At 37.7% G+C, this 16428-nt stretch overlaps 2 protein-coding genes across 3 annotated transcripts in view; one reads left to right on the top strand and one right to left on the bottom strand.

The window, feature by feature from the left end:
* LOC136029562 (E3 ubiquitin-protein ligase HECTD1-like) overlaps positions 1 to 16428 on the bottom strand; it is a 484457-nt gene that overhangs the window by 212127 nt on the left and 255902 nt on the right. The gene's annotated exons all lie outside the window — the stretch shown is intronic.
* LOC136029563 (uncharacterized) overlaps positions 2646 to 16428 on the top strand; it is a 384714-nt gene continuing 370931 nt past the window's right edge. Inside the window, exons 1-3 of one of the 2 annotated variants that reach the window (XR_010618068.1) lie at positions 2646 to 2747; positions 5107 to 5366; positions 14383 to 14642. Coding sequence is in view for 1 of the 2 variants with exons in the window: in XM_065708049.1 (XP_065564121.1) it covers positions 7158 to 8087 (930 nt within the window). In the remaining variant the exon portion in view is untranslated. The other variant, XM_065708049.1, reaches the window with a different exon arrangement.

Here is a 16428-nt window from a genome sequence, read left to right on the forward strand (position 1 = left end):
AAAGACTGGTGAAGCACAAAAAGCACAAGATCCTAATTAATCTAACACAAACAAAGCAAAAAAAACAATAAGAAAAAGTATGCCGACAACTGCTGCAGAACATTGGCCCAAGGGTGGGTCTTGACAGATGAATTATATGGGTCAATTTGCGACAGAATCGTTTCTTCAGGGTAGGTAATACTGTACTGGCACGTAACATACCTATTGCTTGTCTACGGAAACGCAGTAAAAACTTTGCATACTTGTAGTACAGTGAGCGTAATTTCAGTTTATCTGTAACCATAAAAATGCGCCAAAGGGGCTTAGATACAGATAATGAGACAATATCATAGCATTGTACACATGGGCTAACAGACGACGATCAAACTTCCGCTTATTGTCGCTATACAGCTGTACTTAAAAGAAGACCGCTTCTGAAAATAACCGTCATGTCTCTAGTATGGACTGTCCAACAGGGAGGTCCAGATACGCAATATCATCACCAATCTCATGAATAGAATCACCGTGTGACGATTCGACCAGCGTCTGACTTCGATCCGACCAGCATCTGAGCATCTTAAAAAGCAGCACTTCAGGCTTTTCACCGTTAAACTGGAGTCCAATATGGGCATATGGAGTCCAATATGGAATCTAAGCCTATGCTTGGACCGGTTCAGGTTTATTACATCATTTGCATGACCAATCAGAGACAAAACAATACCACGCAGAATATAAGTCATAAGCGACTTTGATTGTGGCCTTACAATGCTGTTATTAAATACTGTCAGTGAAGACATAGCACCTTGTGTTACCCCTTTCTTTACTGGGAGAAGGGGATTCTACGAGGGGAAACAGCAGAATCACATAAGAGACTAGTACGCTCCTGAGCTAGTATAGGGAGCCTAAGTTCCACTTTCAGATTGTCGTACATGTCAGTCAGTGGGACTAGGATGCAGGGATCAACACTGGTCAAACCCAAATCAAATATAATCTCCTCGTGGAGAAGTGAATCAAATGCGCTCTTACATCACGTCCAGCTAAAGTAATACTTTCGCCGTTTTTTTTTTTTCTGTATCAACTAAAGCAGAAAGGGCATGGCCACACCCAAGAGGAGACAGAAAACCGAACTGGTGGGCCTGAACTGTACATTTAGTTTTCAACTCGTCAATTATGAATTTCTCAAAAATTTACAAAATGAAGTTGCAACTGTTATTGGGCGAAAAGATGGAAATTCAGAAGGATGCTTATTCTTCTTAGGAATAGGAGTCAAACATCCATTGAAAAAGAATCAGGGACAAATCCTAGATTAAATATCATTTGTTAAAGGAATACTAAGTGTTCCGTAAACAGTTCACCACACAACGACAAATGCTGTGCAGAAATCCGACCAAATCCTCTAGACTTTTTTTCTTCAGTTTACCAAGTTCAAGTTCATTCTTTTACAAAACTTTCGAGGAAAGAAAAGGAACGGATTTAAGGAAAAGTTTACCCTACGATTCACTAAAGAAGAAGAAGAAAATAAGTAATATAAATCAGGCATAAATGTTTCATCTACAAAACATGGATAAAGGTAAGACTCCAAATACTTTTTTCTTGAAATTGTGTTTGAAATAGATTGAGATGGACTTCATAACCCCCAAGCATGGAACACTCAAAATGTTACAAACGAATACCTTGCAGTTCTACTTTTGTCCTAGGTCATTTTGAATTTGCTTGTTGTAATCTATGATTTAGTTTGTTTTCATCAGCATTTTATGTCAATTTCAAGGTTATTTGTCTTAAGGCTGGATTCTTCTGCCTACTCAGACCTGACTTAGACAAAATGGAGACCCAGGCAGTGGGCTTTATATGGGTCCATGACTATTTTATAATGACAATGAAGATCAAAGCTCATCATCAGATTCAAGCATTGAATTCTTGTTGAGGAATACTAAGTGTTCCGTAAACAGTTCACCACACAACGACAAATGCTGTGCAGAAATCCGACCAAATCCTCTAGACTTTTTTTCTTCAGTTTACCAAGTTCAAGTTCATTCTTTTACAAAACTTTCGAGGAAAGAAAAGGAACGGATTTAAGGAAAAGTTTACCCTACGATTCACTAAAGAAGAAGAAGAAAATAAGTAATATAAATCAGGCATAAATGTTTCATCTACAAAACATGGATAAAGGTAAGACTCCAAATACTTTTTTCTTGAAATTGTGTTTGAAATAGATTGAGATGGACTTCATAACCCCCAAGCATGGAACACTCAAAATGTTACAAACGAATACCTTGCAGTTCTACTTTTGTCCTAGGTCATTTTGAATTTGCTTGTTGTAATCTATGATTTAGTTTGTTTTCATCAGCATTTTATGTCAATTTCAAGGTTATTTGTCTTAAGGCTGGATTCTTCTGCCTACTCAGACCTGACTTAGACAAAATGGAGACCCAGGCAGTGGGCTTTATATGGGTCCATGACTATTTTATAATGACAATGAAGATCAAAGCTCATCATCAGATTCAAGCATTGAATTCTTGTTGAGGAATACTAAGTGTTCCGTAAACAGTTCACCACACAACGACAAATGCTGTGCAGAAATCCGACCAAATCCTCTAGACTTTTTTTCTTCAGTTTACCAAGTTCAAGTTCATTCTTTTACAAAACTTTCGAGGAAAGAAAAGGAACGGATTTAAGGAAAAGTTTACCCTACGATTCACTAAAGAAGAAGAAGAAAATAAGTAATATAAATCAGGCATAAATGTTTCATCTACAAAACATGGATAAAGGTAAGACTCCAAATACTTTTTTCTTGAAATTGTGTTTGAAATAGATTGAGATGGACTTCATAACCCCCAAGCATGGAACACTCAAAATGTTACAAACGAATACCTTGCAGTTCTACTTTTGTCCTAGGTCATTTTGAATTTGCTTGTTGTAATCTATGATTTAGTTTGTTTTCATCAGCATTTTATGTCAATTTCAAGGTTATTTGTCTTAAGGCTGGATTCTTCTGCCTACTCAGACCTGACTTAGACAAAATGGAGACCCAGGCAGTGGGCTTTATATGGGTCCATGACTATTTTATAATGACAATGAAGATCAAAGCTCATCATCAGATTCAAGCATTGAATTCTTGTTGACTTTTGAATCTAGTGATCAATCAAATTGTAGTGGGGTCCACAGGCTCTCCTGGGTGACCACTCATTTGACACGTCATCATTCCAAGAATTATGGCCAAACTTTGAATTCTGGGTGATCTCTTTATACATGCTAGGTCATCAGTCCATAGAAAGGTCACCCAGACTGGGTCATTAACCCAAAGAGAGGTCACTTAGACTGGGTCATCAACCCATAGAGAGGTCACCCAGACTTCAAGGTTGGTCCATCTGTCCCTGTAGTGATGACCTGTCAAATGAGCAGTCACCCAGATAAAAACTTTTGGACCCCACTGTCAAATTGGGTGATTGTGAGATTCAAGGGTTGTAAATTATGTAACATCTATATTCAAGGGTCAAAGGAAATTAAACTGTTGAATCTAGTGCCAATCTTTAATCCTCATTGCTGTTGTAAGAAAGTTGCATACCCTATTGGATTCAGGTAGCTTCCTAGACAAGGTTTGCCTGTTATTAAAAAGCATATTTTTGGTGGAAGTTGAGCAGGTAGTTTACTGACTTTATGATAGAGGCATGCTTATTTGAAATCCCTAGATTTTAACTGTATAATTTTGGGCTGTATAGAAGAATGAAGATGCCAAACACCTATTCATGTATTTTGAGAGGCCCTTAATTACCTTCTGTGGCTAATTGGTGGTCAGTTTTAGTGACAGCAAGGGAATGAAAATGGCAAACTTCAGAACAAGCAAATATTCAACTAAGCATACCTCTAATGTAATGGGTATTATGGAGATTTGCATTTTTTAGCACTTCTCTGACTGCTGCACTACTTTATGTTTATTTTTATTTTTTTTTTTTACAAAACAGTCAAATTAAAAAGAAAATTAGCAGACTAAATATCAGCTAATATTCCATTACTGCAGAATCTACAGGAGATGAAAACCCAATATAAAACCTAAACATAAATATCCTATCAAAACCTTCATTCATGTTAAAATTGACCCTATTAGACTATGTATACAATACTGACCCATTATCTAAGACAAAAGATGAAAGTATTATTGGGAGCCAATGTGCCAACATAGATACCTTAGATGTTACCTGCAGATGTTGAGTGTGTGCAATTAAGTATAGCAGATGAACTGCCCTTTCAGACTTGAATGAAAATTGAACCAACCATGCCTAAGACCATGACTTATGTCAAGTTTGGATGTGAAGACCCTAGCTCAAATAGGGCAAGAGAGAGGAGACTTTCAGTGCTGAAGAAAATTGAGCTTCTTGTTTAATTCAGTATAACTTATGTATAGATTGATGGTTCTTAATGAAAGCTAGATCAAAGATGCCTAGAATCATTACTCAAATCAAACTCTGAGATCAAGGACCCTAGCTCAAACAGATTGAGGGAAATTGGAGTGTTGAAAAAAGTTTAATTTTGCAGTTTTCAATGAAAGTCAGATCAAATTCCAAACTCTTCATCTCTGAGATGAAGACTCTAGGCTAAATAGTATCAGGGGGAGTCAGATTGAAGCATTCAAAAAGTTGATTTTTTTTTCGTTTTGTTTGTATAGTATATGAATGTAGTGACAGATTTGAATCAAAGATGGACAAAAAATGCCTAAAATCATGAATCACATCAAGTGTTGAGATGAAGATCCTAGGTCAAATAGGAAAGGAAAATAGGGTTTACAGTTTAGAAAAAAAAAGAATTTTCATTTGACTGTGAACCAGTGAATCAATTGTCAAGTTTATATGGAAATTGAAACAAAGATGCCTGATACCATTACTGATATTAACTTCTGATCTAAAGACCTTAAGTAAAATAGGGCCAAACCGAGTTCTTCAGTTTATTAGCATAACTTACAAAAGAGGTATTAAATTTAAATAAAAGTTGAAAAACTACTCATAGCAAAATACTGCTGCTAAAATTTGATCTTACATTTGACATTTGATCCTACTAAAATTTTTCAGACTTGTTTTATCAGAAATATTATTTGTGGTGACTTAGAGATATAGCCTTTGTTGTTAATTGCAGACACTCATGACACGCCATCTACTCCTCCAAGAAAAAAAGATTGCAAAAGGGTCTACAACCCTAAATGGGAGCAGGAACCTGATTTCAAAGGATGGCTACAGCCTTTGTCTGGAAACAACACAAAAGCCTGCTGCAAAATCTAATCTGCAATGGAGCAGTACTCCGAGCTCACAAGTCTGATTTGCATCAGCATTACAATTCAGCTAAACATAAGAAGAACTCTCAAGCCATGAGGATTCAGGGACCTGTTATAAGCTATGGTAAGTTGGAAATGTGTTAGCACCTTAACAGTGCACAAAAGGGATATCTCAGCTACAGTGCTTTGACAGAAAGATTGCTGGATAGCTTTTCTTTCCTGACCTAATCCTGACTCTCAAGAGCCTGATAAGGGCCCTTGCCAAGAAGAGCCAAAAGACCACAGCAAAAGTATCATAGCTGACACATCCATTTAATGCATTGCTTAAACAATTTTTTTCAGTCAGCTTGAGCTCAAGGAGTATTTATTTGTTTGTGTAAAAAAATTTTTGGTGTTGGGTTCTGACTAGTTAAGATATAATACAAGAATAACTCGCCTCCTTTTTTACAAAACTGGATGGAACTTGTTTTACAAGGTTACAAATTATTTTTGTAAATTGTAAATATTTCTGTATTTGTGAACCTTCAATACACTGAACAAGCACAGTAGAGAATTAAAAAAAATCGGTGCTTATCCTCTGTAGGCTGATTCTCTATTACACTATTCTTCTGAGTTAATACAGGTTTCATGAAATTATGTTTCAATCCTCCCTTTTGATGCTTTTATAGTATATGTACAAGGAGATAGAGTGTAAGGAGGCAAAGGCCAGAAGGCCGAAAAGATCCATATAGCCTCAATCTTCATTACATATTCAGGGCCTCAATACATGCAGAACTAGTAGCCTAGACTGTGGTTTGTCAGCTCAAACAATTGAAGTAAAAAAATATATCACAAACTGGATGTTACAATCTCAAAGCTTTTTATTCAAAGTCGATACCTGAGAATATGAGGCTTTCCTCAACCTCAGCCTGTAGGGCGTTTTTACCCTTGTGTTAGATGCTTATCCAAAGCTTGCACAAAAGTCAGTTTAGTCTTCTTCCAAATTATTTCTCACTTTTAAAAGTGAGTAACTGTTGAAAGCAGTGCAGGAATTATTTGACACTTTGCAGATTAACCTGCCGAATTAAAACCCCATTCTTTTCTTAGGAATTACTCAGCTCGATATCAAAACATGAAAAGCAGAACTGATTTTGGCAGCACATGTCGCATGTCATTCATTGATTATGACTATTGACCTCCTATCCACCATTATCAAGAGTGCTTTTCCTGGACCAGTTTCCAAGGCAACAAAATTGAAGAGAACAAAATGTTCAGCCTTTATCAAGAATGTTCTTGGACCAGAAAGTCTCCAAGAGATTGTTGCTGATGTTGGTGACAGCAGATATTCCCTTATTCTGGACGAATTGACCGACGTTGCCACCATGAAATTCATGTGTATTTGTGTGAGATACTATAGCCCCAAGATGAAGAAAGTTCTTTGTGCTACTTTGAAGTACCTTCGACCACTTCTGTGATTTTACATCAAGAACTGAAAGACTTCTTAGCTTTATGTGGAATTCCCCTAAAAAATCTGATAGGTATTGGGACAGATGGAGCAAACAACATGTGTGGTGGGAACCATTCGCTGTTCACGTTATTACGAGAGGACGGGTTGCCTCATCTCCAACTCTTCAAATGTGTATGTCACTCCCTACATTTGTGTGCTTCAGAGGCTGTTGGAGAGCTTCCAAGCAATTTGGAGTTCATGCTCTCAGAGACTTACAAGTGGTTTAACGTTAGTTTTTTACGAAGAGAGGCATATCAGCAAATGTTCCAGCTCATAAACGATGGGAATACCCTGTTGAAAATGATTGCTCCTTCCAATACTCGTTGGCTGTCTTGATATAGAGCAGTCGTTCGCATATTCGAGCAGTATTCTGAGCTGTCAGCGCACTTTCAATTAGCGAAGGAAAAGGAACGTTGCTACACTGCCCGAATGCTCAATGATATGTACCTCAATGAACGAAATAAGGCATATATTGTTTTCTTGAAGCCATTATTGGCCGAATTTCAGAGAATTAACCTCCTTTTCCAACACACTAACGCAGATCACTTTCGTTTATTTCAAGAGCTAAAAGAGTTTGTATTAAGTCTTCTGCAGAGAATATTGCACACGTCTGCAGTGTCATTAACAGTGAATATGGACTTCGAAATTTATTACCTTCCTACAGCCCAGGTTGACTACGGATACGAGTTCAATTTGGAGCTTGAAAGATCTAAGCTGACCAGTCATCAAAAGGAAGAAGTAAAGCTGCGTTGCCTCAAATTTCTCAAGACAGCTGCTAGAGCAGTTTTACAGCGCTTGCCCCCAGCTCTTGATTCTCTGCTGAAACTGAAAGTGCTTTCTCCGACCATTTGTTTGTTGCAGTTGTGTCCTCAATTTAGTGATTTGCCTTTGGATGTTATTCCAGTGCTGAATATTAGTGAGTTAGAGAGTCAGTGGAGAAGACTCTTGGTAGTTGACTGGGCATCAGCTTGTGGCGGAGAAATTCCAAGTGACTCTTGTGAATTCTGGGTCAAGGTCCTGCACCATCTTGATCCAGCTGGTGTTCCTCCATGTCGTGACTTAGCGAGGTGGGCATTGATCCTCCTCAGCCTGCCAATAAGCAATGCTGTAGTTGAGAGGTCATTTTCTATGATGAATATTGTGAAGAACAAACTTTGGAGTCGAATGTTGTTGCCTATGCTGAACTCAATAGTAGTCTTTCGGCTGTGGTTGTCAGTGTGTGGTATTTGCTGTTCCCAGTTTGAGCCTACTAAAAAAATGTTGCAGTTCAACAGTGAAATCTATAGGCTTGGGGGTTCCACTGCAACCACAGATATGAATTTTAACAATGATCTTGATGTCATACTGGTTTTACTATAGAATTGCAGAACTGGCTCTTTATTCGTTTATTACATCATTTGCATGACCAATCAGAGACAAAACAATACCACGCAGAATATAAGTCATAAGCGACTTTGATTGTGGCCTTACAATGCTGTTATTAAATACTGTCAGTGAAGACATAGCACCTTGTGTTACCCCTTTCTTTACTGGGAGAAGGGGATTCTACGAGGGGAAACAGCAGAATCACATAAGAGACTAGTACGCTCCTGAGCTAGTATAGGGAGCCTAAGTTCCACTTTCAGATTGTCGTACATGTCAGTCAGTGGGACTAGGATGCAGGGATCAACACTGGTCAAACCCAAATCAAATATAATCTCCTCGTGGAGAAGTGAATCAAATGCGCTCTTACATCACGTCCAGCTAAAGTAATACTTTCGCCGTTTTTTTTTTTTTCTGTATCAACTAAAGCAGAAAGGGCATGGCCACACCCAAGAGGAGACAGAAAACCGAACTGGTGGGCCTGAACTGTACATTTAGTTTTCAACTCGTCAATTATGAATTTCTCAAAAATTTACAAAATGAAGTTGCAACTGTTATTGGGCGAAAAGATGGAAATTCAGAAGGGTGCTTATTCTTCTTAGGAGTAGGAGTCAAACATCCATTGAAAAAGAATCAGGGACAAATCCTAGATTAAATATCATTTGTTAAAGGAATACTAAGTGTTCCGTAAACAGTTCACCACACAACGACAAATGCTGTGCAGAAATCCGACCAAATCCTCTAGACTTTTTTTCTTCAGTTTACCAATTGCAGAAATAATCAGGATATTTGTAATAATCAGTCCTGGACTAGAAGCATACTAAAAGAAAACTCCGATTTTCTACTTTGTAACTATTTTGCTGACGTGGATATGGAGCCAAAAATCCTTTTTTATAATGCTCAACCCATGAAGAAAGTGGTATACGAGACAGTATTTGAGCATATCTTTTACAATACTGAACCACATTTTATTTGGCTGAGACCGAATCTTTTCGGAACAAGACAAAATCATTGAACTCTGATGCAGAGAAAGCTGCTTCACGATCTGGTGTTTAGTATTAATATACAGCTTTTACAGCCACCCATCGTGCGGTTTATCTGCTTCAATCCAAACTGAAAGCCGAAACTCAGCAGAAAGGCAAGCATTTCGCAAAATGTAATTAGTTGACAAGGCTCTTCAGTTCCAACTTTTACTCGCCTAATAGGTACTGCCGATTTTTCCGCAAGAGCTAGGGCATAAAGAAGTTCACTAAAATAAATGTTCAGCCTAACTCGAGAGTCACACATATTCCTTCTGGAACTCTGCATCAACAAATCGAACGGTATACAAATTTTCGTGAGGATATCTTTGCACGCATTCTAGGAAAGATCTAGAGACGCCATGTCCTTGTCTTACCCCTTTCTTTACTGGGAGAAGGAGATTTCCACGCGGGGAAACAGCAGAATAACATAAGAGACTAGTACGCTCCTGAGCTAGTAGAGGGAGTCCATTTTCATTAGCAAAAAAGCTAGTAGAGGAAAGTTCCACTTTCATTAGCAAAAAATACAGATTGCTTTTTCGGGAGCCGGTTAGAAGAAGGGTCAACGTCACCGTACAGAGCACTAAAATGCAAAGAAAAGTGATCTGATGTAAAATTGGAATCACTAATAACAACTTTCGTAATAGTTACGGATGACGTTATGACGGTTATGACAAACACGGTCCAAGTGAGATGTAATAACTGAATTATGGACGTAAGCAAAAGTCTCATTCTTCGGTGCAACTACATAATCATTATTAAACAGACCGAAAATAAGACTTGGACAATCACAATCACCAGAAGAATTGTGTCAGTTAGATCACAACTGAAGTAACCAGTCGCGATACAGCATAAACCATCTATTTTTCGCAAGCATTTGGATAAACGAGTGGCATTAATGGCGAAAAGACTTTCAGATCGGTCATCATGGTAGTTCATGGGCAGATAAACGTTTAGTTCAATAAATTTCTGGATTCTAATTTCCCAAAAGTCACTTGCTGAATCAAAAATAGACAAAGGAAAACATGACTCAAAGTAGTTGCAAAGCGCTCCTGAACATATTATATCACATTTAGATAAAAAGTCCTTTAAAAACACAGACCGACTTAGCAAATTTCCAGTTAAATTCCATGAGACAATCGCATAAGAGATGGAGGATCCTTGGTTTATTTCTTCATTGCACCTTGAGTGGGCGGGTTTTAGACTCATTTTGATAGAAGTTTAGCATTATTCGTCCGCCTTACTAGCCGGACGCCTTGCACTGTAGCAAGTGTGGCCATTATTTTTTCAAAAAAGGCAGAAGATCTCTTTCGTGCACCTATTATCCTTCATGGAGGTTTGGTCAGAAGCACCACAAATAGGTGTCAGTATGCACTATTTGACCAACTACATGACAGGAAAAACACTTTTTGGGAGAAATTTTAACTCTTCCCCCGGCAGCTTCTCATAGCCGATCCGAACTGATACCGCAAGAAAATCTTCAAGATCCTTCCTGGTCCCAAAATACAGCTTAAACACTTTGGAACGCTCAAAGTTACCGATTTCTATTGCCCTTGATGTACTTGGAACAAGGGATTCTACATTAGTGTGAGTCATGTTAGGTGGAACCTGCTTCAGGACGGCAACAAACAATTTCTCTTTGAGCATAGCAGCAACCTCAGGCTTACTAGCTTTCATTTTCTCAACAATTTTCTCAGCAGATGATTTAGATTTGACGTAAAGTTTCTAGTCCTGTTTCAACTTTCTTAGTTCACTTATTTCCGCTGAGTCGGGACAAACGCTGTCCAAAAACTACTTACGAGCGTCGGGGTTATCGAGAGTTTTTTCTATTTTGAGAACAATGGCATAAGATGGCTGAGGATTGATAGCTATTGGATTAGCAAGGCCTGGGGATCTACACGTCGAAGGAAATTCATCAAACTTGCTAAAATGAGGTTAAAATTCAAAAGTCAAAACAGGCGATTCAGTGTAATAAAGATTCAAAAGAGACATTGATTGCCCTTGGAGATATTGTATATTGCCGTGATACAACTTCGATTGGTAAAAAATCCACCAACTATCTTTTTCGTGGACCGTACGTTGTGTTATCTGAAGTGCATAAAAATGTTTTCTATTTGGCTTCTTTAAATCCAGGTGAAATAAGGAAAAGAACGTCAAATCCTAGGCTCCTTAAAAGAGTCTACCACGAAATTTTTTTGAAACACAATCCTCAATTTTCCAAAATTTATGACAAAAGAGATGAATCAGTATAAAGAAAAAAATGACACCATGAACCCTAATTGCTATGTTTGCTCCTTAGAGGAAACAGAAGAGAGGCCATATAACCTTAAGTCTTACATAGCAAGCACTCATGTTATATTAAATGATACCTTACCCCTTTCTAGTTCAGATACTCCAGAAGCCCTAAAAGCTTCTTCATCTACCCAAGAAGACTCGCTACGTTTATCTCCAAGTATCGATATGCAGAATAGAACTGATGAAACACAAAATAATTTAATTGGCTTTGAAAATGTTATCGAAACAGAAGACACTAATATTTTTTCAAGCACTCCTGGGGCTGAAGTTGGACGAATAACAGGTGTGTCCAGAGCACTGTTGCCAGCTTGTTTCAAGCCCGGTGGCTTATTTCTCTGGGCTGGGGCGGGCGTTTTTTTTGCGGGCTTGAGGCGGAAAATTGGGCTTATTATTTTTTAATTTGGCTTGTTTTGGGCTTTTTTCCACTCCAAAAAATAATATTTCTTATTTTGTTTTTAAGATTTTTTTTCAAGTTCAAGTTCATTCTTTTACAAAACTTTCGAGGAAAGAAAAGGAACGGATTTAAGGAAAAGTTTACCCTACGATTCACTAAAGAAGAAGAAGAAAATAAGTAATATAAATCAGGCATAAATGTTTCATCTACAAAACATGGATAAAGGTAAGACTCCAAATACTTTTTTCTTGAAATTGTGTTTGAAATAGATTGAGATGGACTTCATAACCCCCAAGCATGGAACACTCAAAATGTTACAAACGAATACCTTGCAGTTCTACTTTTGTCCTAGGTCATTTTGAATTTGCTTGTTGTAATCTATGATTTAGTTTGTTTTCATCAGCATTTTATGTCAATTTCAAGGTTATTTGTCTTAAGGCTGGATTCTTCTGCCTACTCAGACCTGACTTAGACAAAATGGAGACCCAGGCAGTGGGCTCTATATGGGTCCATGACTATTTTATAATGACAATGAAGATCAAAGCTCATCATCAGATTCAAGCATTGAATTCTTGTTGACTTTTGAATCTAGTGATCAATCAAATTGTAGTGGGGTCCACAGGCTCTCCTGGGTGACCACTCATTTGACACGTCATCATTCCTAGAATTATGGCCCAACTTTGAAATCTGGGTGATCTCTCTATACATGCTAGGTCATCAGTCCATAGAAAGGTCACCCAGACTGGGTCATTAACCCAAAGAGAGGTCACTTAGACTGGGTCATCAACCCATAGAGAGGTCACCCAGACTTCAAGGTTGGTCCATCTGTCCCTGTAGTGATGACCTGTCAAATGAGCAGTCACCCAGATAAAAACTTTTGGACCCCACTGTCAAATTGGGTGATTGTGAGATTCAAGGGTTGTAAATTATGTAACATCTATATTCAAGGGTCAAAGGAAATTAAACTGTTGAATCTAGTGCCAATCTTTAATCCTCATTGCTGTTGTAAGAAAGTTGCATACCCTATTGGATTCAGGTAGCTTCCTAGACAAGGTTTGCCTGTTATTAAAAAGCATATTTTTGGTGGAAGTTGAGCAGGTAGTTTACTGACTTTATGATAGAGGCATGCTTATTTGAAATCCCTAGATTTTAACTGTATAATTTTGGGCTGTATAGAAGAATGAAGATGCCAAACACCTATTCATGTATTTTGAGAGGCCCTTAATTACCTTCTGTGGCTAATTGGTGGTCAGTTTTAGTGACAGCAAGGGAATGAAAATGGCAAACTTCAGAACAAGCAAATATTCAACTAAGCATACCTCTAATGTAATGGGTATTATGGAGATTTGCATTTTTTAGCACTTCTCTGACTGCTGCACTACTTTATGTTTATTTTTATTTTTTTTTTTTACAAAACAGTCAAATTAAAAAGAAAATTAGCAGACTAAATATCAGCTAATATTCCATTACTGCAGAATCTACAGGAGATGAAAACCCAATATAAAACCTAAACATAAATATCCTATCAAAACCTTCATTCATGTTAAAATTGACCCTATTAGACTATGTATACAATACTGACCCATTATCTAAGACAAAAGATGAAAGTATTATTGGGAGCCAATGTGCCAACATAGATACCTTAAATGTTACCTGCAGATGTTGAGTGTGTGCAATTAAGTATAGCAGATGAACTGCCCTTTCAGACTTGAATGAAAATTGAACCAACCATGCCTAAGACCATGACTTATGTCAAGTTTGGATGTGAAGACCCTAGCTCAAATAGGGCAAGAGAGAGGAGACTTTCAGTGCTGAAGAAAATTGAGCTTCTTGTTTAATTCAGTATAACTTATGTATAGATTGATGGTTCTTAATGAAAGCTAGATCAAAGATGCCTAGAATCATTACTCAAATCAAACTCTGAGATCAAGGACCCTAGCTCAAACAGATTGAGGGAAATTGGAGTGTTGAAAAAAGTTTAATTTTGCAGTTTTCAATGAAAGTCAGATCAAATTCCAAACTCTTCATCTCTGAGATGAAGACTCTAGGCTAAATAGTATCAGGGGGAGTCAGATTGAAGCATTCAAAAAGTTGATTTTTTTTTTTCGTTTTGTTTGTATAGTATATGAATGTAGTGACAGATTTGAATCAAAGATGGACAAAAATGCCTAAAATCATGAATCACATCAAGTGTTGAGATGAAGATCCTAGGTCAAATAGGAAAGGAAAATAGGGTTTACAGTTTAGAAAAAAAAGAATTTTCATTTGACTGTGAACCAGTGAATCAATTGTCAAGTTTATATGGAAATTGAAACAAAGATGCCTGATACCATTACTGATATTAACTTCTGATCTAAAGACCTTAAGTAAAATAGGGCCAAACCGAGTTCTTCAGTTTATTAGCATAACTTACAAAAGAGGTATTAAATTTAAATAAAAGTTGAAAAACTACTCATAGCAAAATACTGCTGCTAAAATTTGATCTTACATTTGACATTTGATCCTACTAAAATTTTTCAGACTTGTTTTATCAGAAATATTATTTGTGGTGACTTAGAGATATAGCCTTTGTTGTTAATTGCAGACACTCATGACACGCCATCTACTCCTCCAAGAAAAAAAGATTGCAAAAGGGTCTACAACCCTAAATGGGAGCAGGAACCTGATTTCAAAGGATGGCTACAGCCTTTGTCTGGAAACAACACAAAAGCCTGCTGCAAAATCTAATCTGCAATGGAGCAGTACTCCGAGCTCACAAGTCTGATTTGCATCAGCATTACAATTCAGCTAAACATAAGAAGAACTCTCAAGCCATGAGGATTCAGGGACCTGTTATAAGCTATGGTAAGTTGGAAATGTGTTAGCACCTTAACCGTGCACAAAAGGGATATCTCAGCTACAGTGCTTTGACAGAAAGATTGCTGGATAGCTTTTCTTTCCTGACCTAATCCTGACTCTCAAGAGCCTGATAAGGGCCCTTGCCAAGAAGAGCCAAAAGACCACAGCAAAAGTATCATAGCTGACACATCCATTTAATGCATTGCTTAAACAATTTTTTTCAGTCAGCTGGAGCTCAAGGAGTATTTATTTGTTTGTGTAAAAAAATTTTTGGTGTTGGGTTCTGACTAGTTAAGATATAATACAAGAATAACTCGCCTCCTTTTTTACAAAACTGGATGGAACTTGTTTTACAAGGTTACAAATTATTTTTGTAAATTGTAAATATTTCTGTATTTGTGAACCTTCAATACACTGAACAAGCACAGTAGAGAATTAAAAAAAATCGGTGCTTATCCTCTGTAGGCTGATTCTCTATTACACTATTCTTCTGAGTTAATACAGGTTTCATGAAATTATGTTTCAATCCTCCCTTTTGATGCTTTTATAGTATATGTACAAGGAGATAGAGTGTAAGGAGGCAAAGGCCAGAAGGCCGAAAAGATCCATATAGCCTCAATCTTCATTACAAATTCAGGGCCTCAATACATGCAGAACTAGTAGCCTAGACTGTGGTTTGTCAGCTCAAACAATTGAAGTAAAAAAATATATCACAAACTGGATGTTACAATCTCAAAGCTTTTTATTCAAAGTCGATACCTGAGAATATGAGGCTTTCCTCAACCTCAGCCTGTAGGGCGTTTTTACCCTTGTGTTAGATGCTTATCCAAAGCTTGCACAAAAGTCAGTTTAGTCTTCTTCCAAATTATTTCTCACTTTTAAAAGTGAGTAACTGTTGAAAGCAGTGCAGGAATTATTTGACACTTTGCAGATTAACCTGCCGAATTAAAACCCCATTCTTTTCTTAGGAATTACTCAGCTCGATATCAAAACATGAAAAGCAGAACTGATTTTGGCAGCACATGTCGCATGTCATTCATTGATTATGACTATTGACCTCCTATCCACCATTATCAAGAGTGCTTTTCCTGGACCAGTTTCCAAGGCAACAAAATTGAAGAGAACAAAATGTTCAGCCTTTATCAAGAATGTTCTTGGACCAGAAAGTCTCCAAGAGATTGTTGCTGATGTTGGTGACAGCAGATATTCCCTTATTCTGGACGAATTGACCGACGTTGCCACCATGAAATTCATGTGTATTTGTGTGAGATACTATAGCCCCAAGATGAAGAAAGTTCTTTGTGCTACTTTGAAGTACCTTCGACCACTTCTGTGATTTTACATCAAGAACTGAAAGACTTCTTAGCTTTATGTGGAATTCCCCTAAAAAATCTGATAGGTATTGGGACAGATGGAGCAAACAACATGTGTGGTGGGAACCATTCGCTGTTCACGTTATTACGAGAGGACGGGTTGCCTCATCTCCAACTCTTCAAATGTGTATGTCACTCCCTACATTTGTGTGCTTCAGAGGCTGTTGGAGAGCTTCCAAGCAATTTGGAGTTCATGCTCTCAGAGACTTACAAGTGGTTTAACGTTAGTTTTTTACGAAGAGAGGCATATCAGCAAATGTTCCAGCTCATAAACGATGGGAATACCCTGTTGAAAATGATTGCTCCTTCCAATACTCGTTGGCTGTCTTGATATAGAGCAGTCGTTCGCATATTCGAGCAGTATTCTGAGCTGTCAGCGCACTTTCAATTAGCGAAGGAAAAGGAACGTTGCTACACTG

This window comes from Artemia franciscana, chromosome 7 (genome assembly GCF_032884065.1).
Source record: "Artemia franciscana chromosome 7, ASM3288406v1, whole genome shotgun sequence".
Taxonomy (NCBI): domain Eukaryota; kingdom Metazoa; phylum Arthropoda; class Branchiopoda; order Anostraca; family Artemiidae; genus Artemia; species Artemia franciscana.